The 27,500-nt window shown below is 34.4% G+C and overlaps 1 protein-coding gene across 7 annotated transcripts in view; it reads right to left on the reverse strand.

Annotated features, from left to right (window-relative positions):
* The window catches only part of LOC110525201 (poly(rC)-binding protein 3), a 166,265-nt gene that overhangs the window by 64,587 nt on the left and 74,178 nt on the right, over nt 1-27,500 (reverse strand). For 6 of the 7 annotated variants that reach the window (XM_036984235.1, XM_036984232.1, XM_036984231.1 and 3 more), the window contains exon 2: nt 659-776. In XM_036984235.1, coding sequence (XP_036840130.1) covers nt 659-776 — 118 coding nt within the window. Of the gene's footprint in view, nt 1-658; nt 843-27,500 lie in introns of all 7 variants that reach the window. The other variant, XM_036984236.1, reaches the window with a different exon arrangement.

Raw genomic sequence — 27,500 nt, forward strand, 5'->3', positions numbered from 1 at the left:
CACTATACCACTCCAGACAGTCACTAGACCACTAGACCACTCCAGACAGCCACTAGACCACTAGATCACTATACCACTCCAGACAGTCACTAGACCACTAGACCACTATACCACTAGACCACTAGACCACTATACCACTAGACCACTATACCACTAGACCACTATACCACTATACCACTAGACCACTATACTACTATACCACTATACCACTAGACCACTATACCACTAGAACACTAGACCACTAGAACACTATACCACTATACCACTAGACCACTAGACCACTATACCACTAGACCACTATACCACTAGACCACTATACCACTATACCACTAGACCACTATACTACTATACCACTATACCACTAGACCACTATACCACTAGAACACTAGACCACTAGAACACTATACCACTATACCACTATACCACTAGACCACTATACCACTAGACCACTATACCACTAGACCATTATACCACTATACCACTAGACCACTATACTACTATACCACTATACCACTAGACCACTAGAACACTAGACCACTAGACCACTAGACCACTAGACCACTAGACCACTATACCACTAGACCCCATTAGATGACTAGACCAAAGTCCACCCCTGGCCATGTGTGTGTCATCATCTAAGGCAAGCAGACAGACCTACCTTTCCGTGCATGAGGAGCCGTAGCGTAAGGGTGACGTTCATGCCCCCCTCTCCAAAGTCCTGTTCACAGTTCATGTTGATGTGAGACTGAGACACAAGGAGACGCATGAAAGATGCTCTGCAGACAGACAGACAGACAGACTCTCAGGGTGAAGGGAGAGGTTCTCTCTCTCCTCACAGCTCTCTGTAGGAAAACACAGGAAGTAAAACACTTTGTTTTTATTGATTATAGTGATTATTGATTATTGATTTTTCTTTTGAGTTATCCCAGAAAACTTAACAATTGTCTAATTTTCCAAAACGGAAATGTATCACCCGTATACATGATACAACTGCAACCAAAGAATGTCTATATACAGTACAGTACGTCAGTAACAAGCAACAAGCTTCAGACAAACAGGTCACTGTCAGACAAACAGGTCGTTGTCTGAGAAACAGGTCGTTGTTAGAGAAACAGGTCATTGTCAGAGAAACAGGTCGCTGTTAGAGAAACAGGTCGTTGTCTGAGAAACAGGTCGTTGTTAGAGAAACAGGTCACTGTCAGAGAAACAGGTTGTTGTCTGAGAAACAGGTCGTTGTTAGAGAAACAGGTAATTGTCAGAGAAACAGGTCGCTGTTAGAGAAACAGGTCGTTGTCTGAGAAACAGGTCGTTGTTAGAGAAACAGGTCACTGTCAGAGAAACAGGTCACTGTCAGAGAAACAGGTTGTTAGACAAACAGGTCGTTGTCAGACAAACAGGTCATTGTCAGAGAAACAGGTCACTGTCAGAGAAACAGGTCATTGTCAGAGAAACAGGTCGCTGTTAGAGAAACAGGTCACTGTCAGAGAAACATGTCGTTGTTAGAGAAAGAGGTAATTGTCAGAGAAACAGGTCGTTGTTAGAGAAAGAGGTCGTTGTTAACAACACTGTTTAGCTCATTGTAACCAGAGTCTTATCTTTTCAAACTCTTCTACATAACGACCGGGGACAACGAACAAGGAACGCAATGTGAAATAAAAGGCCATGCCTGTGCATGTGGCTTCCCCCACAGTCCCGTTAGGGTGATTTATCCCCTTCTCAGCTCTTCAATCACTGCCAGGTTTTGTGGACATGTGGACTCTGGCCCCTCCCACTGTAGCTCAGAGTGGTTATCATCTTTGGCCAATGAGGATGCCAAGTTTGGCTGGGGACCAAGTTTTCAGTTTGTCTTCTAGAAGTGTTTGTGCCCTTGTATTGTTGGGGATAGTTTCTGATGATTGGTCCCCATGCTACTGAAACCTTGCTAGCGTTGGTTATCTTGTTAAATATGTAACTTGGTGTTCTGTCGCCAGCGGTTAGCATTGCTTACCTGTTGAGGTAATGCATACTATCGTCTAAGTAGAGAATTGCCAGCTACTGTAAATAATTGCATGTTCGCAGCTGTCATTATGTGCATGCTAATGCTACTGTACGAGTCTGTGTTACGTGGAAGAAAAGGGAAACCAGTAGAAGATGATTCCAGACGGCCTGGGTGTACTTCCACATACACACTTGATTTATGTCCTATTGGATAAGATCTCTAGCTGGCTGGAGAGAAAAGGTCACAAGTTGTGACTGGCAGCAGTAATTAGTCTCTCTCTCCGCCAAGACGTCGACATCCTATCTGTAGCTGTGTTACTATGTGTCTTCAGTGATATGCTATCTAGGCTGTGTAGTCTAAGGTTCCAATTGTATAGCTGCATTACAGCTGTTAATAAGTACATTCATTTCCCTTTCCTTATAGAACCACAAAGACTTCTTCTAGGATGTGTGTGTGTTTGTTTGTGTGTGTGTGTGTGTGTGTGTGTGAGAGAGTGTGTGTGAGAGTGAGAGTGAGAGTTTGTGTGTGTGTGTGTGTGTGTGTGAGAGAGAGTGTGTGTGAGAGTGAGAGTTTGTGTGTGTGTGAGAGTTTGTGTGTGTGTGTGTGTGTGTGTGTGTGTGTGTGTGTGTGTGTGCAGGTCTCCACCTGTCTTGTTTTAACCAGACAGCCTGTAGCAAGTCAGAACCTAAACAATCAATTAAAATGTTAAATCTAATTTTATTTGTCACAATGCACCGAAATAAAACAAGGTGTAGATGTTACAGTGAAATGCTTACTTACAAGCCCTTAACCAACAAGACTTTAAGAAGTATTAAAAAGTAAAAAATAAAAGTAACATATAATTAAAGAGCAGCAGTAAAATAATAATAGTGAGGTTATATACAGGGGGTACCAGTACAGAGTCAATGTGGAGGTTATATACAGGGGGTACCGGTACAGAGTCAATGTGGAGACTATATACAGGGTGTTACGGTACAGAGTCAATGTGGAGGTTATATACAGGGGGTACCGGTACAGAGTCAATGTGGAGGCTATATACAGGGGGTACCGGTACAGAGTCAATGTGGAGGTTATATACAGGGGGTACCGGTACAGAGTCAATGTGGAGGTTATATACAGGGGGTACCGGTACAGAGTCAATGTGGAGGTTATATACAGGGGGTACCGGTACAGAGTCAATGTGGAGGTTATATACAGGGGGTACCGGTACAGAGTCAATGTGGAGGTTATATACAGGGGGTACCGGTAAAGAGTCAATGTGGAGACTATATACAGGGGGTACCAGTACAGAGTCAATGTGGAGGCTATATACAGGGGGTACCAGTACAGAGTCAATGTGGAGGCTATATACAGGGGGTACCGGTACAGAGTCAATGTGGAGGCTATATACAGGGGGTACCGGTACAGAGTCAATGTGGAGACTATATACAGGGGGTACCGGTACAGAGTCAATGTGGAGGCTATATACAGGGGGTACCAGTACAGAGTCAATGTGGAGGCTATATACAGGGGGTACCGGTACAGAGTCAATGTGGAGGCTATGTACAGGGCATACCAATACAGAGTCAATTTGCGGGGGCTCCGTTTAGTTGAGGTAATTGAAGTGATACATACATGTAGGTAGATTTGTTAAAGTGACTATGCATAGATAATAACAGAGAGTAGCTGCAGTGTAAAAGAGGGGTCTGGGTAGCCCTTTGATTAACTGTTTAGGAGGCTTATGGCTTGGGGGTAGAAGCTGTTAAGAAGCCTTTTGGACCTCGACTTGGCGCTCCGGTACTGCTTGCCGTGGGGTAGCAGGGAGAACAGTCTATGACTAGGGTGGCTGGAGTCATTGACAATTTTTAAGGCCTTCCTCTGACACCGCCTGGTATACAGGTCCTGGATGGCAGTAAGCTTGCCCCCAGTGATGTACATGCCAAATCTTTTCAGTCTCCTGAGTGGGAATAGGCTTTGTCATGCCCTCTTTACGACTGTCTTGGTGTGTTTGGACCATGATAGTTTGTTGGTGATGTGGACACCAAGGAAGTTGAAGCTCTCAACCTGCTCCTCTACAGACCCGTCGATGAGAATGGGAGGGGGGGGTTGCTCAGTTCTCCTTTTCCTGTAGTCCACAATCATCTCCTGTTCGGCATTAAGTACTAGCGGTTGAGGGCGTTCACAGCCGACCCCCTCAGACGAGCTCCTCAAACAGACTCCACTTCAGACCTGCTCCCCAAACAGACTCTACTTCAGACCTGCTCCCCAAACAGACTCCACTTCAGACCTGCTCCCCAAACAGACTCTACTTCAGACCTCTCAGAGTCGGCCCATCTACTCCCCAAACAGACTCTACTTCAGACCTCTCAGACTCGGCCCATCTAATCCCCTAACAGACTCTACTTCAGACCTCTCAGACTCTGCCCATCTAATCCCCTAACAGACTCTACTTCAGACCTCTCAGACTCTGCCCATCTACTCCCCTAACAGACTCTACTTCAGACCTCTCAGACTCGCCCCATCTACTCCCCAAACAGACTCTACTTCAGACCTCTCAGACTCTGCCCATCTAATCCCCTAACAGACTCTACTTCAGACCTCTCAAACTCGGCCCATCTACCTCCCAAACAGACTCTACTTCAGACCTCTCAGACTCGACCCATCTACTCCCCAAACAGACTCTACTTCAGACCTCTCAGACTCTGCCCATCTACTCCCCTAACAGACTCTACTTCAGACCTCTCAGACTCGCCCCATCTACTCCCCAAACAGACTCTACTTCAGACCTCTCAGAGTCGGTCCATCTACTCCACTAACAGACTCTACTTCAGACCTCTCAGACTCGGCCCATCTACCTCCCAAACAGACTCTACTTCAGACCTCTCAGACTCGACCCATCTACTCCCCAAACAGACTCTACTTCAGACCTCTCAAACTCGGCCCATCTACCTCCCAAACAGACTCTACTTCAGACCTCTCAGAGTCGGTCCATCTACTCCACTAACAGACTCTACTTCAGGCCTCCCTGGCCAGTGCATTCGCCACTTCCATGGGGGCGTCTGGACTTCCACTATGAGGTGGCCCAGCTGCTTTCCCGACCGATGTCCCTCTAGGTCACCCCGGCCAGAGGCACGGAAGTATCCTTCTGCTCTCCAGAGCTCCCCAGCAGATGAAGACAACTCCAGAGTGCACACAGTCCACCACACCAAGGTCTGTACACCCTTTCAGCCAGAGCCTTGACGAGCCATAGTTTAGGAGACTCCTGCTCCAGTCGTGGAGCCTCAGTCAGCCGGAACTTCCACCAGCTCACCCTCAGGAACCCCTCCCTGCCCCTGGCCCACACTCGCGGTGGATGCAAGATTTAACCATCTACGTGTATATATATATATGACTGTGCAACACAAAAGGTCCAATCAAGACTGTGAACATTAATATGATTGCCAAGTATCAGGAGCTAGCACAGCAAACCAGCACTCTAATTTAAAAAACTTAATTGAGAATCTGTCAAAAGCTTAAGTGGGCATTAAATCAGCTTCTAGCTTGAACATGCCAATCGCCCGCTAGACGCTTAAAAAGCCTCTGCAGACAGTCATTCACATGGCAGGAAATAAAACGCACATCTCTGTATGTGTCTGTCTGACTCATCCTCTTTTGCATCTGTCTGGTGAGAAACATTTAGACACTTAGACGTCCGTCGTCGACGGCTCATCATAACGGCTGGGACGGAGCAAATTGAACGGCATCGAACTCCTGGAAAACATGTGTTTGATGCATTTGATACCATTCCACTGATTCCGCTCCAGGTATTACCACGAGCCTGTTCTCCACCAATTAAGATACCACCAAGCTCCTGTGGTGTGGTGTGGTGTGGTGTGGTGTGTGTGTGTGTGTGTGTTGTGGTATGTGTGTGAGAGTGTGTGTGTGTGGTGTTCGTGTGTGTCAGCCTAAGACTGCCTGTCTGCCAGAAGCATGGTTACAGTAATTAGAGACTCAATTGTCACGCCTGAGGAACTGCAGCTGTGGGAGGAGGGAGTGTGTGTGTGTGTGTGTGTGTTTTTGTGTTTACAGGGTAACAATCTGCTGCTGGGAAACACACACACACACACATACACACACACACACACACACTTCCCCAAAACACAGTTCTGCTTGAAAGTAGGTCACAAATGTGATGCTAGCTGGCACACAGGACCAAGCCTTGGTCACATGGTGTGAATTAGTATCCTGTTTCAAGGGGTTTATCAGAAATACATGTTGAGTAATTACCCTCTCACCCCTCTCTAATTCTACAGTAGGACCGTTTCTGATTATAGACCAACCCTTTATTTCAGTCACTGTATCCATATCTACATGTACATACTACCTCAAATCAGCAAGACTAACCGGTGCCTGTATATAGCCTCGCTACTGTATATAGGCTCGCTACTGTATATAGCCTCCCTACTGTATATAGCCTCGCAACTGTATATAGCCTCCCTACTGTATATAGCCTCGCTACTGTATATAGCCTCGCTCTGTATATAGCCTCCCTACCGTATATAGCCTCTCTACTGTATATAGCCTCCCTACTGTATATAGCCTCTCTACTGTATATAGCCTCGCTACTGTATATAGGCTCGCTACTGTATATAGCCTCCCTACTGTATATAGCCTCGCAACTGTATATAGCCTCCCTACTGTATATAGCCTCCCTACCGTATATAGCCTCGCAACTGTATATAGCCTCCCTAATGTATATAGCCTCTCTACTGTATATAGCCTCCCTACTGTATATAGCCTCGCTACTGTATATAGCCTCCGTAATGTATATAGCCTCACTACTGTATATAGCCTCTAATGTATATAGCCTCTACTGTATATAGCCTCCCTACTGTATATAGCCTCTACTGTATATAGCCTCTACTGTATATAGCCTCCCTACTGTATATAGGCTCGCTACTGTATATAGCCTCGCTACTGTATATAGCATCGCTACTGTATATAGCCTTCCTACTGTATATAGCCTCTCTACTATATATAGCCTCGCTACTGTATATAGCCTCGCTACTGTATATAGCCTTGCTACTGTATATAGCCTCCCTACTGTATATAGCCTCGCTACTGTATATAGCCTCTCTACTCTATATAGCCTCTACTGTATATAGCCTCTCTACTGTATATAGCCTCGCTACTGTATATAGCCTCTCTACTGTATACAGCCTTTCTACTGTATATAGCCTCCCTACTGTATATAGCCTCACTACTGTATATAGCCTCGCTACTGATATATTTCACTGTCTTTTCACTGATGTTTTTATTTCTTTACTTACCTATTGTTCAGCTAATACCTTAAAAAAAAATCTAATAATTTCACTGTTGGTTAGAGCCTGTAAGTAAGCATTTCACCGTTCACCTGTTGTATTCGGCGCACGTGACAAAATACCTTTGATTTGATTTCCTAGTAACAGCCCTAGTAACAGCCCTAGTAACAGCCCTATTAACAGCCCTAGTAACAGTCCAAGTAACAGTCCTAGTAACAGCCCTAGTAACAGCCCTAGTAACAGTCCAAGTAACAGTCCTAGTAACAGGTCTATTAACATCCCTAGTAACAGCCCTAGTAACAGCCCTATTAACAGCCCTAGTGACAGTCCAAGTAACAGTCCAAGTAACAGCCCTAGTAACAGCCCTAGTAACAGTCCAAGTAACAGCCCTAGTAACAGCCCTAGTAACAGTCCAAGTAACAGCCCTAGTAACAGTCCAAGCAACAGTCCTAGCAACAGGTCTATTAACATCCCTAGTAACATCCCTAGTAACAGCCCTAGTAACAGTCCTAGTAACAGCCCTAGTAACAGGTCTATTAACATCCTTAGTAACATCCCTAATAACAGGTCTATTAACATCCCTAGTAACAGTCCTAGTAACAGTCCTAGTAACAGCCTAGTAACAGGTCTATTAACATCCCTAATAACAGGTCTATTAACATCCCTAGTAACATCCCTAGTAACAGCCCTAATAACATGTCTATTAACATCCCTAGTAACAGCCCTAATAACAGGTATATTAACATCCCTAGTAACAGTCATAGTAACAGCCCTAGTAACAGGTATATTAACATCCCTAGTAACATCCTAGTAACAGCCCTAGTAACAGTCCTAGTAACAGCCTAGTTACAGGTCTATTAACATCCCTAGTAACAGGTCTATTAACATCCCTAGTAACATCCCTAGTAACATCCCTAGTAACAGCACTAGTAACAGCCCTAGTAACAGTCCAAGTAACAGTCCTAGTAACAGGTCTATTAACATCCCTAGTAACAGGTCTATTTACATCCCTAGTAACATCCCTAGTAACAGTCCTAGTAACAGGTCTAATAACATCCCTAGTAACAGCCCTAGTAACAACCCTAGTAACAGTCCAAGTAACAGTCCTAGTAACAGGTCTATTAACATCCCTAGTAACAGGTCTATTTACATCCCCAGTAACATCCCTAGTAACAGTCCTAGTAACAGGTCTAATAACATCCCTAGTAACATCCCTAGTAACAGTCCAAGTAACAGTCCAAGTAACAGTCCTAGTAACAGGTCTATTAACATCCCTAGTAACATCCCTAGTAACAGCCCTAGTAACAGCCCAAGTAACAGTCCTAGTAACAGGTATATTAACATCCCTAGTAACATCCCTAGTAACATCCCTAGTAACAGCCCTAGTAACAGTCCAAGTAACAGTCCTAGTAACAGGTCTATTAACATCCCTAGTAACATCCCTAGTAACAGCCCTAGTAACAGCCCTATTAACAGCCCTAGTAACAGTCCAAGTAACAGTCCTAGTAACAGGTCTATTAACATCCCTAGTAACATCCCTAGTAACAGCCCTAGTAACAGCCCTATTAACAGCCCTAGTAACAGTCCAAGTAACAGTCCTAGTAACAGGTCTATTAACATCCCTATTAACATCCCTAGTAACAGCCCTAGTAACAGTCCTAGTAACATCCCTAATAACAGCCCTAGTAACAGCCCTAGTTACAGCCCTAGTTACAGCCCTAGTAACAGCCCTAATAACAGAACTAGTTACAGCCTTAGTAACACCATAGTAACACCATAGTAACACTATAGTGTTAACACCTCCATCCCTCGCCCATTACACTCTCTAAACCATCGCTCCTGCTGCAGCCCACCAGCACCATTTGCATAGGACTGTGTTGTTTTCTGTTTGTCCCTGAAGCATAGCGTGCACAGTTCATGTATCACGCACGGCCGCACAGCCTGCCTGTCAAGGCCTCACAGATCTCCCTTCTCCCCTCCCCGCTCTCCTTTCCTCTCCTCCCCTCTGCTCTCCCTTCTCCCCTCCCCGCCCCGCCCATCCCCTCTCCTCTCGTTCTCCTCTCCTCTGCTCTCCCCTCTGCTCTCTTTCCCCCTCCCCGCTCTCCTCTCCTCCCATCTTCTCTCCCCGCTCCTCTCCTCCCCCCTCCCCCCTGCATGCTCCACAGTCAGTTAGTCAGTCCAGCCAGGCAGTCTCCGGCACATTTCCCTGTTGTCTACACTACACTAAGGTTACTGGCCAGGTTATGCATCATCCGTCAGCTAGAAAGGAAAATATTTAGTACAACAGTGTGAAAGGGATTCACCAATAGTGTGAAAGGGATCCACCAATAGTGTTAAAGGGATCCACCAATAGTGTGAAAGGGATCCACCAATAGTGTGAAAGGGATCCACCAATAGTGTGAAAGGGATCCACCAAGGCCGTTGGCAGAGTGCCACAACCCTACAATCCTAATAGTCATCTTTGTTTTTTGTGGATAATATCGCTGTATCACAGGGCGGCGCACCATTGGACCGGCGTCGTCCGGGTTTGGCACTGGGTAGGTCGTCACTGTAAAAAATAATTTGTTCTTAACTGACTTGCCTAGTTAAATAAAGGTTAAATAAAGGTTAAATAACGATTTGAATACATATAAAACAAGCTTGTAGGAAGTCAGGAGGTATCTCTATGTCTGAAAACAGGAGGTATCTCTATGTCTGAAAACAGGAGGTATCTCTATGTGTCTGAAAACAGGAGGTATCTCTATGTCTGAAAACAGGAGGTATCTCTCTATGTGTCTGAAAACAGGAGGTATCTCTATGTGTGTCTGAAAACAGGAGGTATCTCTATGTGTGTCTGAAAACAGGAGGTATCTCTATGTGTGTCTGAAAACAGGAGGTATCTCTATGTGTGTCTGAAAACAGGAGGCATCTCTCTATGTGTCTGAAAACAGGAGGTATCTCTATGTGTCTGAAAACAGGAGGTATCTCTATGTCTGAAAACAGGAGGTGTCTCTATGTGTCTGAAAACAGGTGGTATCTCTATGTGTCTGAAAACAGGAGGTATCTCTGTCTGAAAACAGGAGGTATCTCTCTATGTGTCTGAAAACAGGAGGTATCTCTGTCTGAAAACAGGAGGTATCTCTATGTGTCTGAAAACAGGAGGTATCTCTATGTGTCTGAAAACAGGAGGTATCTCTGTCTGAAAACAGGAGGTATCTCTATGTGTCTGAAAACAGGAGGTATCTCTCTATGTCTGAAAACAGGAGGTATCTCTATGTGTCTGAAAACAGGAGGTATCTCTATGTGTCTGAAAACAGGAGGTATCTCTATGTGTCTGAAAACAGGAGGTATCTCTGTCTGAAAACAGGTGGTATCTCTATGTGTCTGAAAACAGGAGGTATCTCAATGTCTGAAAACAGGAGGTGTCTCTATGTGTCTGAAAACAGGAGGTATCTCTATGTCTGAAAACAGGAGGTGTCTCTATGTGTCTGAAAACAGGTGGTATCTCTATGTGTCTGAAAACAGGAGGTATCTCTGTCTGAAAACAGGAGGTATCTCTATGTGTCTGAAAACAGGAGGTATCTCTCTGTGTCTGAAAACAGGAGGTATCTCTATGTGTCTGAAAACAGGAGGTATCTCAATTCAATTCAATTCAATTCAAGGGCTTTACTGGCATGGGAAACATGTGTTAACATTGCCAAAGCAAGTGAGGTAGATAATATATAAAGTGAATATATAAAGTGAAATAAACAATACAAATTAACAGTAAACATCACACATACAGAAGTTTCAAAACAATAAAGACAAGTGTCATATTATATACAGTGTTTTAACAATGTACAAATGGTAAAGGACATAAGATAACATAAATAAGAATAGATATGGGTTGTATTTACAATGGTGTGTGTTCTTCACTGGTTGCCCTTTTCTCGTGGCAACAGGTCACAACTCTTGCTGCTGTGATGGCACACTGTGTCTGAAAACAGGAGGTATCTCTCGATGTCTGAAAACAGGAGGTATCTCTCTCTATGTGTGTCTGAAAACAGGAGGTATCTCTCTATGTGTCTGAAAACCGGAAGTATCACTCTATGTGCGTCTGAAGACACATGTCTGTTGTTTGCTGTAACAAATGGACTAAATCATTTGTATTGTAAAATATCTGTATATCTGTCTGTGAATAGACAGAGGGATGGGGCAGGGCTACACAGTCAGATAGTGGTCATGTTGATGGGAAGTCATTGAGATGTTTGTCATGTTCACTCAGGGTTGATATTTCGGATTAATTTCATCACTCGAGGAGGGGGGGTGAAGGTAGAGTGTTTGTGTGTGATTTGTGTTGGTGCTGAGTGTGTGTGCTGAGAGTGTGTTTGTGTGTGTGTATGTGTGTGTGTATCCTGAGTGTGTGAATGTGTATGTCATAAGTAGGGCTGTCCCTGACAAAATAAAAAAGTATTGGTCGACCGAGAGTCGTCTGTTCTTTTGTTCTTTTTCGATTGGTCGAATTGTTTAACCTCTCTTGGGTAGGGGGCAGTATTTTCACCTCCGGATGAAAAGCGTGCCCAAAATAAACTGCCTGTTACTCAGGCCCAGAATCTAGGATCTGCATATAGAAAACACTCTAAAGTTTCCAAAACTGTTCAAATAATGTCTGTGAGTATAACAGAACTGATATGGCAGGCGAAAACCTGAGGAAAATCCATCCAGGAAGTGGAATTTCAATGCCGATAGAGAATCCAATGGGTTAGGAATCAGATTGCAGTTCCTATGGCTTCCACTAGATGGCAACAGTCATTAGACATGGTTTCAGGCTTTTATTTTGAAAAAATGATGTGTAAAAAGCCATTTTGGTCAGAGGAAAGAGGACGTTTGCGGACCTGATTTGGCGCGCTCGCCGTTTGTTATTTGTCCTTTCTATTGAAAACGGTATTGTCCGGGTTGAAATATTATTGATTATAAAGACAATAAACAAACTGAGGATTAATTATAAACATTGTTTGACATGTTTCGACAAACTTTACAGGTACTTTCAGTATGTATTGGTCTGCCTGTTGTGATCGCCTTGGAGCCATTGGATTACTGAACAAAAAACACCAACAAAACTGAGTTTGTGGGGCATTTTACCGGATGTTGGCCAGGTGGGACTCTATAGGTTAGAAAGGTTAAACGTGCATTTTCCCAAATATAGATGCAGCCTATGTTTGAATAAAATCGACTATATGTAGGCCACTGAGCTTATCTGTCACGTTCTGACCATCGTTCGTGTGTGTTTTCCTTGTTTTAGTGTTGGTCAGGACGTGAGCTGGGTGGGCATTCTATGTTGTGTGTCTGGTTTGTCTATTTCTATGTTTGGCCTGATATGGTTCTCAATCAGAGGCAGGTGTTAGTCATTGTCTCTGATTGGGAACCATATTTAGGTAGCCTGTTTTGTGTTGGGTTTGGTGGGTGATTGTCTTTGTTGTTTGTGGCACCAGATAGGACTGTTTTGGTTTTTTCACATTTCTTGTTTTGTAGATTGTTGTACTTTCATCTTTATTAAAGATGCACTAAACTAACCACGCTGCATTTTGCTCCACCTCTCTTTCCCCAGAAGAAAACCGTTACATTATCTGATGCTTTAAACTCTCCGATTACAATTGAAGACACACAAATGACATAAGAGGGAACCAGAGATCAATATAGCCTAACCAGAAGAAATAAACCTGTTCCTGAGCCTGCTCTTCCTGCTGCTGGCCTTCGCTGATTCTGCCATTACCCTCCCGAAACTGCCGGTAATAGGCTACACCAGCGGTCAGCAACCATTTGGAGTGCCAAGTTATCCTGCCAATTCTACCGATCTGTGTGCCAGTTATGATTTTCATACGCACATTTTTCATGGAACATTTAATTTCTAACAAAGTCTTCCTATCTGCAAACAGCCCATCTATCTACCTACCTCACCTGTACATAGCCTATCTGTAACTAGCCCATCCAGATACTGTATTTATTAATGTATTTATTTTGCTCCTTTGCACCCCAGTATGTCTACTTGCACATTCATCTTCTGCCAATCTACCATTCCAGTGTTTAATTGCTATATTGTAATTACTTTGCCACCATGGCCTATTTTTTAAAATTTATTTTTAACCTTTATTTAACTAGGCAAGCAAGTTAAGAAAAAATTCTTATTTTACAATGACGGCCTAGGAACAGTGGGTAAACTGCCTGTTCAGGGGCAGAACGACAGATTTGTACCTTGTCAGCTCGGGGATTTGAACTTGCAACCTTCCGGTTACTAGTCCAACGCTCTAACCACTAGGCTACCCTGCCGCCATATTGCCTTAACTCCCTTATCTTACCCCATTTGCACTCACTGTATATAGACTTTTTGTTTTCTTTTGTTCTACTGTATTATTGACTGTATGTTTTGTTTTATTCCATGTGTAACTCTGTGTTGTTGTATGTGTCGAATTGCTACGCTTTATCTTGGTCCAGGTCGCTGTTGCAAATGAGAACTTGTTCTCAACTGGCCTACCTGGTTAAATAAAGGTGAAATAAATAAAATAAAAAAAATCTCAAAATGAATGTCATGTGATTAACACATATCTAAATGAAAATTATTCAAACATAAAAGTAACTTCTATTACAATTGCCAATATGTGAAACGGCCTACAAATAAAAATACTGCATTAAAAATACAGATTAAAAATAAATATTGTATAAATCACATTGGCTACACATGGCCTGTCTGCCAGGAACTTCAGACATTATATCAACTATTAACTTGGTCCTGCCTGAAGCTCCTTGCCAGCAAACTTGCAACATTGTATAAAATATTCTGGACCCTCAGAGTTTCTTGTGCCAGTGTGTTCCGTACAGACAGACACAGCTGTCGGCTATTTGACCGAGGAACAAGAAGTAATCATGTAGACCTATTTTATGAGGCTTTCACCGGATCAGAGTATGACATGTTTTCCCCTTTCATTCTGAGTGGCTATCAAAGACAATCATAAACAGTGGGAACATTTATAGGCCTATATTTGCTTGCAGGCCCACTAGCTTAGGGCTACTTCTATGTGTAATCAGGCCAGGTAGCCTATAGGGCTACTTCTATGCGTAATCAGGACAGGTAGCCTATAGGGCTACTTCTATGCGTAATCAGGACAGGTAGCCTATAGGGCTACTTCTATGAGTAATCAGGTAGCCTATAGGGCTACTTCTATGAGTAATCAGGCCAGGTAGCCTATAGGGCTACTTCTATGAGTGATCAGGTAGCCTATAGGGCTACTTCTATGTGTAATCAGGTAGCCTATAGGGCTACTTCTATGTGTAATCAGGTACGTGTCCGTACTCAAGATTGACAGGAGCGCTCCAAACAAAAGACAATGAATAAATTGACAAGTCGTAAATGGAATGAAACAAACCAAACCTACAATGACAACGGTAAGACTGTAATAATAATAATATATTGAATGCATGAACAGAAATAACCATAACCAAACAAACATTGTAGATTAGAAATAATGAGAATAAACGTTAAATGTACTACTGCTGATACTGGTGTGGCATCCCCAGAGAGGCGTGAATCAGACAGACGTGAATCAGACAGGCGTGAATCAGCCAGATGTGAATCAGACAGGTGTGAATCAGACAGGCGTGAATCAGACAGGCGTCAATCAGACAGGCGTGAATCAGACAGACGTGAATCAGACAGGCGTGAATCAGACAGGTGTGAATCAGACAGACGTGAATCAGACAGGCGTGAATCAGACAGACGTGAATCAGACAGGCTTGAATCAGACAGGCGTGAATCAGACAGGCGTGAATCAGACAGACGTGATTCAGACAGGCATTTGGTGTGCAATAATTTTTTTAAATTCATTTTTTAAATGTAATTTAACCTTTATTTAACTAGGCAAGTCAGTTAAGAACAACTTATTTTTTTACAATGACAGCCTACACCGGCCAAACACGGACGACAATATTGTGCCAATTGTGCGTCGCCCTATGGGACTCCCAATCACGGCCGGTTGAGAAACAGCCTGGAATCGAACCAGGGTCTGTAGTGACGCCTCTAGCACTGAGATGCAGTGCCTTGGACTCGGTAGCCCACCACTCTACTAAAAAAATCAACCAAACAATGGCCCAGTCAACTAAATGGGGTCAGCCCTAGTTCTAAGTGTGGTTGTGTGTGTCCTTCAGAGCGCTGCAGTTACACAGCACAAAGGAATTTCTATTAGCAGCCACGGCCCACAGACCGCTACCCCTGTCATAAAGGGAAATTAATTATTGAAATGCTTTCAGATGGGATGGAGTTAAGATTTACACACACACACAGACACACACAGACACACACAGCCACACACACACACACACACACTGATGTCCGTGTCCTCCAGGAGCTGAGCTGTCCCCTTGAGAGTTGCAATAGATCAGTCATGCATGAGGTAAGCACTCCACTGAAGGAACACACACAGACTGGGTTGTGTGTGTGTGTGTCAGGGGGATTGATCCTAGAGGACACACAGTCTACATGGGACCCCTCCACACTAATGGCCCGGCAGGAACAAAAGACCAGGCACCAGGCTTCTCTCTGGGCTGTCTCAATTCCGGGCACTTTCCTGTAGTGGCGGGAATCAGCAGGCAGTCCTGGCCTGGGTGTCATTCCGGGAGCCCTTCCCCCTTCTCTCTTCCCTCAGTCACTCCCCTAAAGGCCCAGACACCAAGCTACTGTGCAAGGCACCAGAATTCTGGGCCGAGTTTCCTTCCAAGAAGATACTCCTTCTTTCCTTGTTGACTGGGTAAGTATAAGAGCAATAGCTCCACCAGCCACCTAGTTTCCTCATTAGATCAGAAGGGAACAGAGTGACTGAAAGCAGAGGAAATGGAATGAAATGCAGCCCAGAAGATTGATGTTTCCAGGAAAGAGCCTTAGTTTCCCGGAAAGAGCCTTGGTTTCCAGGAAAGAGCCTTGGTTTCCAGGAAAGAGCCTTGGTTTCTCGGAAAGAGCCTTGGTTTCCAGGAAAGAGCCTTGGTTTCCAGGAAAGAGCCTTGGATTCCAGGGAAGAGCCTGTGTTTCCAGGAAAGAGCCTGGTTTCCAGGAAAGAGCCTGTGTTTCCAGGAAAGAGCCTTGGTTTCCAGGAAAGAGCCTGTGTTTCCAGGAAAGAGCCTGGTTTCCAGGAAAGAGCCTTGGTTTCCAGGAAAGAGCCTTGGTTTCCAGGATTGAACCACACTTACAGCAATCGTCCCACTGCAGTCTAAAGTGGATATTTAATTTACCTCCAACATTTACTATGATAAATCTTGGTATTTTTTGTTTTAGTTTGTTTACAAGGTGACTCTGGTGATTGATTCCAGGTTAGCAGTTAGATGATGACTTAACTCCTTCTGATTGGATTAAAAAACCTGCAGCGCCATCTGCGGTGAGTTAAATCACGTCATTGGAGGTTGGGCAGAAAAAGTCTCTGTTCCAAATGAAACACTATTTCCTATAGTGTGCCCTGGTCAAAAGTAGTGCACTACATTTGATCACAGCCTTGGTCTAAAGTAGTACACTAAATAGAGAATAGGGTGCAATTTAGGAAGCAGGCTCTAATTCACAACATTGGACGGCAGGCAGATGACCTCACGGACAGGCAATCTGAGTGGTTCTAAAAAACAGTTCCTGTTTGTCATTCTGACGGGGACGCTGCCGTGCCTCGATTACAGTGATGATGTCACAACGGCTTGGCATGCTGTCTGTCAGCGAGCAGCGTGCAAGGGGGAGGGCGGGAGAGAGAACAAGAGAGAGGGAGGGGCGGGAAATCTGCCGAGATGGGCACATGTCTGAGTGAGGGTGACACTGGACCCTATTTAAAGAGATGAGCTGTACAGTGGAGAGAGATAGACAGAGAGAGACAGAGAGAGAAAGAGAGCGATAGAGGCTGCCTGTAGGGCTACAACGTGCCTTTGATTTATCTAACCTAACTCTGGGCCTGACAGAGATCTGGGATAGGAGAAGGCAGAGGAAACTTTCCTCCTCTCCTCTCAACTCCTCTCCTCCTGTCCTCTCTTCTCCTCTCCTCCTGTCCTCTTCTCTCCTCCTGTCCTCTCCTCTCCTCCTGTCCTCTCATCTCCTCCTGTCCTCTCATCTCCTCGTGTCCTCTCCTCTCCTCCTGTCCTGTTCCCTCCTCCTGTCCTGTTCTCTCCTCCTGTCCTCTCATCTCCTCTCCTCCTGTCCACTCCTCTCTTCTCCCCCTGTCCTCTCCTCCTGTCCTCTCATCTCCTCCAGTAGTCTCCTCTCCTCTCCTCTCCTCTCCTCTCCTCTCCTCTCCTCTCCTCTCCTCCTGCCCTGTCCTGCCCTGTCCTGTCCTCTCCTCTCCTCCTGTCCTGCCCTTTCCTGTCCTGTCCTGTCCTGTCATCTCCTCTCCTCCTGTCCTGTCCTGTTCTGTTCTATTCTGTCCTGTCCTCTCCTCCTGTCCTCTCCGCCTGTCCTGTCCTCTCCTCCTCTCCTCCTGTCACGTTCTCTCCTCTCCTGTCTTCTCCTGTCCTCTCCTATCCTGTCCTCTCCCCTCCTCTCCTCTCTCTGAAGGCAGAGTTGATGATCACAGTAATTAGGAGGATGGTAATGTCAGGAGTACTGCCAGGATGCTAGCACACTGAGCACAGGAAGTGTTGTTCCACCACTGTACAAGAAGAGGAGAGTACTTCTCTAAGTGTAGAGCAGTCAAACTGATCTCTGACTCTGGGAAAGTCAACCCTTTTAAAAATATGTCATATAGCTATTCCAAAAAGTGTTGTTTACTGTAGAAGAGGTTAACTTATCAAAGAAAATATGTCATTCTCATATTCCCATAGTGCCAGCAGACATAGTGGGAGAGGAAACACAGACAATACTACACCATATGAATACTAACAAGTTCTATAAAATATATTAATGTTAGTTCTATAAAATATAGTAATAATGTTAGTTCTATAAAACATATTAATAATGTTAATTCTATAAAATAAATTAATAATGTTAGTTCTATAAAATATATTAATAATGTTAGTTCTATAAAATATATTAATAATGTTAGTTCTATAAAATATATTCATGTTAGTTCTATAAAATATATTCCTGTTAGTTCTATAAAATATATTAATAATGTTAGTTCTATAAAATATATTCATGTTAGTTCTATAAAATATATTAATAATGTTAGTTCTATAAAATATATTCATGTTAGTTCTATAAAATATATTCATGTTAGTTCTATAAAATATATTCATGTTAGTTCTATAAAATATATTAATAATGTTAGTTCTATAAAACATATTAATAATGTTAGTTCTATAAAATATATTCATGTTAGTTCTATAAAATATATTCATGTTAGTTCTATAAAATATATTAATGTTAGTTCTATAAAATATATTCATGTTAGTTCTATAAAATATATTCCTGTTAGTTCTATAAAATATATTCATGTTAGTTCTATAAAATATATTAATAATGTTAGTTCTATAAAATATATTCATGTTAGTTCTATAAAACATATTAATAATGTTAGTTCTATAAAATATATTCATGTTAGTTCTATAAAACATATTAATAATGTTAATTCTATAAAATATATTAATAATGTTAGTTCTATAAAATATATTCATGTTAGTTCTATAAAATATATTCATGTTAATTCTATAAAATATATTCATGTTAGTTCTATAAAATATATTCATGTTAGTTCTATAAAATATATTAATAATGTTAGTTCTATAAAATATATTAATAATGTTAGTTCTATAAAATATATTAATAATGTTAGTTCTATAAAATATATTAATAATGTTATTTCTATAAAATATATTAATGTTAGTTCTATAAAATATATTCATGTTAGTTCTATAAAACTTATTCATGTTAGTTCTATAAAATATATTCATGTTAGTTCTATAAAATATATTCATGTTAGTTCTATAAAATATATTAATAATGTTAATTCTATAAAATATATTAATAATGTTAGTTCTATAAAATATATTCATGTTAGTTCTATAAAATATATTCATGTTAGTTCTATAAAATATATTCATGTTAGTTCTATAAAATATATTCATGTTAGTTCTATAAAATATATTAATAATGTTAGTTCTATAAAACGTATTCATGTTAGTTCTATAAAATATATTAATAATGTTAATTCTATAAAATATATTCCTGTTAGTTCTATAAAATATATTCATGTTAGTTCTATAAAATATATTCATGTTAGTTCTATAAAATATATTAATGTTAGTTCTCTAAAATATATTCATGTTAGTTCTATAAAATATATTCATGTTAGTTCTATAAAATATATTCATGTTAGTTCTATAAAATATATTAATGTTAGTTCTATAAAATATATTCATGTTAGTTCTATAAAATATATTCATGTTAGTTCTATAAAACAGATTCATGTTAGTTCTATAAAATATATTAATAATGTTAATTCTATAAAATATATTCATGTTAGTTCTATAAAATATATTCCTGTTAGTTCTATAAAATATATTCATTTTAGTTCTATAAAATATATTAATAATGTTAGTTCTATAAAATATATTAATAATGTTAGTTCTATAAAATATATTAATAATGTTAGTTCTATAAAATATATTCATGTTAGTTCTATAAAATATATTCCTGTTAGTTCTATAAAATATATTCCTGTTAGTTCTATAAAACACATTCATGTTAGTTCTATAAAATATATTAATAATGTTAATTCTATAAAATATATTCCTGTTAGTTCTATAAAATATATTCCTGTTAGTTCTATAAAATATATTCCTGTTAGTTCTCTAAAATATATTAATAATGTTAATTCTATAAAATATATTCCTGTTAGTTCTATTAAAATATATTCATGTTAGTTCTATAAAACATATTCATGTTAGTTCTATAAAATATATTCATGTTAGTTCTATAAAATATATTAATAATGTTAGTTCTATAAAACACATTCATGTTAGTTCTATAAAATATATTAATAATGTTAATTCTATAAAATATATTCCTGTTAGTTCTATAAAATATATTCCTGTTAGTTCTATAAAATATATTCCTGTTAGTTCTCTAAAATATATTAATAATGTTAATTCTATAAAATATATTCCTGTTAGTTCTATTAAAATATATTCATGTTAGTTCTATAAAACATATTCATGTTAGTTCTATAAAACATATTCATGTTAGTTCTATAAAATATATTCATGTTAGTTCTATAAAATATATTAATAATGTTAATTCTATAAAATATATTCATGTTAGTTCTATAAAATATATTAATAATGTTATTTCTATAAAATATATTCATGTTAGTTCTATAAAATATATTAATACTGTTAGTTCTATAAAATATATTCATGTTAGTTCTATAAAATATATTAATAATGTTATTTCTATAAAATATATTCATGTTAGTTCTATAAAATATATTAATAATGTTATTTCTATAAAATATATTCATTTTAGTTCTATAAATATATTAATAATGTTAGTTCTATAAAATATATTAATAATGTTAATTCTATAAAATATATTAATGTTAGTTCTATAAAATATATTAATAATGTTATTTCTATAAAATATATTCATGTTAGTTCTATAAAATATATTAATACTGTTAGTTCTATAAAATATATTAATAATGTTAATTCTATAAAATATATTCCTGTTAGTTCTATAAAATATATTCATGTTAGTTCTATAAAATATATTCATGTTAGTTCTATAAAATATATTAATACTGTTAGTTCTATAAAATATATTAATAATGTTAATTCTATAAAATATATTCATGTTAGTTCTATAAAATATATTAATAATGTTATTTCTATAAAATATATTCATGTTAGTTCTATAAAACAGATTCATGTTAGTTCTATAAAATATATTAATAATGTTAATTCTATAAAATATATTCCTGTTAGTTCTATAAAATATATTCCTGTTAGTTCTATAAAATATATTCCTGTTAGTTCTCTAAAATATATTAATAATGTTAATTCTATAAAATATATTCCTGTTAGTTCTATTAAAATATATTCATGTTAGTTCTATAAAACATATTCATGTTAGTTCTATAAAACATATTCATGTTAGTTCTATAAAATATATTCATGTTAGTTCTATAAAACAGATTCATGTTAGTTCTATAAAATATATTAATAATGTTAATTCTATAAAATATATTCCTGTTAGTTCTATAAAATATATTCCTGTTAGTTCTATAAAATATATTCCTGTTAGTTCTCTAAAATATATTAATAATGTTAATTCTATAAAATATATTCATGTTAGTTCTATAAAACATATTCATGTTAGTTCTATAAAATATATTCATGTTAGTTCTATAAAATATATTAATAATGTTAGTTCTATAAAACACATTCATGTTAGTTCTATAAAATATATTAATAATGTTAATTCTATAAAATATATTCCTGTTAGTTCTATAAAATATATTCCTGTTAGTTCTATAAAATATATTCCTGTTAGTTCTCTAAAATATATTAATAATGTTAATTCTATAAAATATATTCCTGTTAGTTCTATTAAAATATATTCATGTTAGTTCTATAAAACATATTCATGTTAGTTCTATAAAACATATTCATGTTAGTTCTATAAAATATATTCATGTTAGTTCTATAAAATATATTAATAATGTTAATTCTATAAAATATATTCATGTTAGTTCTATAAAATATATTAATAATGTTATTTCTATAAAATATATTAATAATGTTATTTCTATAAAATATATTCCTGTTAGTTCTATAAAATATATTAATAATGTTAGTTCTATAAAATATATTAATAATGTTAATTCTATAAAATATATTCATGTTAGTTCTATAAAATATATTCATGTTAGTTCTATAAAATATATTAATAATGTTAGTTCTATAAAATATATTAATAATGTTAGTTCTATAAAATATATTAATACTGTTAGTTCTATAAAATATATTCATGTTAGTTCTATAAAATATATTAATGTTAGTTCTATAAAATATATTAATAATGTTAGTTCTATAAAATATATTAATAATGTTAGTTCTATAAAATATATTAATAATGTTAGTTCTATAAAATATATTAATAATGTTAGTTCTATAAAATATATTCATGTTAGTTCTATAAAATATATTAATAATGTTATTTCTATAAAATATATTCATGTTAGTTCTATAAAATATATTAATACTGTTAGTTCTATAAAATATATTAATGTTAGTTCTATAAAATATATTAATAATGTTATTTCTATAAAATATATTCATGTTAGTTCTATAAAATATATTAATAATGTTATTTCTATAAAATATATTCATTTTAGTTCTATAAATATATTAATAATGTTAGTTCTATAAAATATATTAATAATGTTAATTCTATAAAATATATTAATGTTAGTTCTATAAAATATATTAATAATGTTATTTCTATAAAATATATTCATGTTAGTTCTATAAAATATATTAATACTGTTAGTTCTATAAAATATATTAATAATGTTAATTCTATAAAATATATTCATGTTAGTTCTATAAAATATATTAATAATGTTATTTCTATAAAATATATTCATGTTAGTTCTATAAAACAGATTCATGTTAGTTCTATAAAATATATTAATAATGTTAATTCTATAAAATATATTCATGTTAGTTCTATAAAATATATTCCTGTTAGTTCTATAAAATATATTCATTTTAGTTCTATAAAATATATTAATAATGTTAGTTCTATAAAATATATTAATAATGTTAGTTCTATAAAATATATTCATGTTAGTTCTATAAAATATATTCCTGTTAGTTCTATAAAATATATTCCTGTTAGTTCTATAAAACACATTCATGTTAGTTCTATAAAATATATTAATAATGTTAATTCTATAAAATATATTCCTGTTAGTTCTATAAAATATATTCCTGTTAGTTCTATAAAATATATTCCTGTTAGTTCTCTAAAATATATTAATAATGTTAATTCTATAAAATATATTCCTGTTAGTTCTATTAAAATATATTCATGTTAGTTCTATAAAACATATTCATGTTAGTTCTATAAAATATATTCATGTTAGTTCTATAAAATATATTAATAATGTTAGTTCTATAAAACACATTCATGTTAGTTCTATAAAATATATTAATAATGTTAATTCTATAAAATATATTCCTGTTAGTTCTATAAAATATATTCCTGTTAGTTCTATAAAATATATTCCTGTTAGTTCTCTAAAATATATTAATAATGTTAATTCTATAAAATATATTCCTGTTAGTTCTATTAAAATATATTCATGTTAGTTCTATAAAACATATTCATGTTAGTTCTATAAAACATATTCATGTTAGTTCTATAAAATATATTCATGTTAGTTCTATAAAATATATTAATAATGTTAGTTCTATAACATATATTAATGTTAGTTCTATAAAATATATTCAAGTTAGTTCTATAAAATATATTCATGTTAGTTCTATAAAATATATTAATAATGTTAGTTCTATAAAATATATTAATGTTAGTTCTATAAAATATATTAATAATGTTATTTCTATAAAATATATTCATGTTAGTTCTATAAAATATATTAATACTGTTAGTTCTATAAAATATATTAATAATGTTAGTTCTATAAAACATATTAATAATGTTATTTCTCTAAAACACATTCATGTTAGTTCTATAAAATATATTAATAATGTTATTTCTATAAAATATATTAATAATGTTATTTCTATAAAATATATTAATAATGTTATTTCTATAAAATATATTAATAATGTTATTTCTATAAAATATATTCCTGTTAGTTCTATAAAATATATTAATAATGTTAGTTCTATAAAATATATTAATAATGTTATTTCTATAAAATATATTCATGTTAGTTCTATAAAATATATTCATGTTAGTTCTATAAAATATATTAATAATGTTAGTTCTATAAAATATATTAATAATGTTAGTTCTATAAAATATATTAATACTGTTAGTTCTATAAAATATATTCATGTTAGTTCTATAAAATATATTAATAATGTTATTTCTATAAAATATATTCATGTTAGTTCTATAAAATATATTAATACTGTTAGTTCTATAAAATATATTAATGTTAGTTCTATAAAATATATTAATAATGTTATTTCTATAAAATATATTCATGTTAGTTCTATAAAATATATTAATAATGTTAGTTCTATAAAATATATTAATAATGTTATTTCTATAAAATATATTCATTTTAGTTCTATAAATATATTAATAATGTTAGTTCTATAAAATATATTAATAATGTTAATTCTATAAAATATATTAATGTTAGTTCTATAAAATATATTAATAATGTTATTTCTATAAAATATATTCATGTTAGTTCTATAAAATATATTAATACTGTTAGTTCTATAAAATATATTAATAATGTTAATTCTATAAAATATATTCATGTTAGTTCTATAAAATATATTAATAATGTTATTTCTATAAAATATATTCATGTTAGTTCTATAAAACAGATTCATGTTAGTTCTATAAAATATATTAATAATGTTAATTCTATAAAATATATTCATGTTAGTTCTATAAAATATATTCCTGTTAGTTCTACAAAATATATTCATTTTAGTTCTATAAAATATATTAATAATGTTAGTTCTATAAAATATATTAATAATGTTAGTTCTATAAAATATATTCATGTTAGTTCTATAAAATATATTCCTGTTAGTTCTATAAAATATATTCCTGTTAGTTCTATAAAATATATTCCTGTTAGTTCTACAAAATATATTCATTTTAGTTCTATAAAATATATTAATAATGTTAATTCTATAAAATATATTCCTGTTAGTTCTATAAAATATATTCCTGTTAGTTCTATAAAATATATTCCTGTTAGTTCTCTAAAATATATTAATAATGTTAATTCTATAAAATATATTCCTGTTAGTTCTATTAAAATATATTCATGTTAGTTCTATAAAACATATTCATGTTAGTTCTATAAAATATATTCATGTTAGTTCTATAAAATATATTAATAATGTTAGTTCTATAAAACACATTCATGTTAGTTCTATAAAATATATTAATAATGTTAATTCTATAAAATATATTCCTGTTAGTTCTATAAAATATATTCCTGTTAGTTCTATAAAATATATTCCTGTTAGTTCTCTAAAATATATTAATAATGTTAATTCTATAAAATATATTCCTGTTAGTTCTATTAAAATATATTCATGTTAGTTCTATAAAACATATTCATGTTAGTTCTATAAAACATATTCATGTTAGTTCTATAAAATATATTCATGTTAGTTCTATAAAATATATTAATAATGTTAGTTCTATAACATATATTAATGTTAGTACTATAAAATATATTCAAGTTAGTTCTATAAAATATATTCATGTTAGTTCTATAAAATATATTAATAATGTTAGTTCTATAAAATATATTAATGTTAGTTCTATAAAATATATTAATAATGTTATTTCTATAAAATATATTCATGTTAGTTCTATAAAATATATTAATACTGTTAGTTCTATAAAATATATTAATAATGTTAGTTCTATAAAACATATTAATAATGTTATTTCTATAAAATATATTCATGTTAGTTCTATAAAATATATTCATGTTAGTTCTATAAAATATATTAATACTGTTAGTTCTCTAAAACACATTCATGTTAGTTCTATAAAATATATTAATAATGTTATTTCTATAAAATATATTAATAATGTTATTTCTATAAAATATATTAATAATGTTAGTTCTATAAAATATATTAATAATGTTAGTTCTATAAAATATATTAATAATGTTAGTTCTATAAAATATATTCATGTTAGTTCTATAAAATATATTCATGTTAGTTCTATAAAATATATTAATGTTAGTTCTCTAAAATATATTCATGTTAGTTCTATAAAATATATTCATGTTAGTTCTATAAAATATATTCATGTTAGTTCTATAAAATATATTAATAATGTTAGTTCTATAAAATATATTAATAATGTTAGTTCTATAAAATATATTCATGTTAGTTCTATAAAATATATTCATGTTAGTTCTATAAAATATATTCCTGTTAGTTCTATAAAATATATTCATGTTAGTTCTATAAAATATATTCATGTTAGTTCTATAAAATATATTAATAATGTTAGTTCTATAAAATATATTAATGTTAGTTCTCTAAAATATATTCATTTTAGTTCTATAAAATATATTAATAATGTTAGTTCTATAAAATATATTAATAATGTTATTTCTATAAAATATATTAATGTTAGTTCTATAAAATATATTCATGTTAGTTCTATAAAATATATTAATAATGTTAGTTCTATAAAATATATTAATGTTAGTTCTATAAAATATATTCATGTTAGTTCTATAAAATATATTAATAATGTTAGTTCTATAAAATATATTCATGTTAGTTCTATAAAATATATTAATACTGTTAGTTCTATAAAATATATTAATAATGTTAATTCTATAAAATATATTAATGTTAGTTCTATAAAATATATTAATACTGTTAGTTCTATAAAATATATTCATTTTAGTTCTATAAAATATATTAATAATGTTAGTTCTATAAAATATATTAATAATGTTAGTTCTATAAAATATATTCATGTTAGTTCTATAAAATATATTCATGTTAGTTCTATAAAATATATTCCTGTTAGTTCTATAAAATATATTCATGTTAGTTCTATAAAATATATTAATAATGTTAGTTCTATAAAATATATTCATGTTAGTTCTATAAAATATATTAATGTTAGTTCTCTAAAATATATTCATGTTAGTTCTATAAAATATATTCATGTTAGTTCTATAAAATATATTCATGTTAGTTCTATAAAATATATTAATAATGTTAATTCTATAAAATATATTAATAATGTTAGTTCTATAAAATATATTAATAATGTTAGTTCTATAAAATATATTAATAATGTTAGTTCTATAAAATATATTCATGTTAGTTCTATAAAATATATTCATGTTAGTTCTATAAAATATATTCATGTTAGTTCTATAAAATATATTCCTGTTAGTTCTATAAAATATATTAATAATGTTAATTCTATAAAATATATTCATGTTAGTTCTATAAAATATATTCATGTTAGTTCTATAAAATATATTCCTGTTAGTTCTATAAAACACATTCATGTTAGTTCTATAAAATATATTAATAATGTTAATTCTATAAAATATATTAATAAT

The sequence above is a fragment of the Oncorhynchus mykiss genome, chromosome 7, assembly GCF_013265735.2.
Source record: "Oncorhynchus mykiss isolate Arlee chromosome 7, USDA_OmykA_1.1, whole genome shotgun sequence".
Taxonomy (NCBI): domain Eukaryota; kingdom Metazoa; phylum Chordata; class Actinopteri; order Salmoniformes; family Salmonidae; genus Oncorhynchus; species Oncorhynchus mykiss.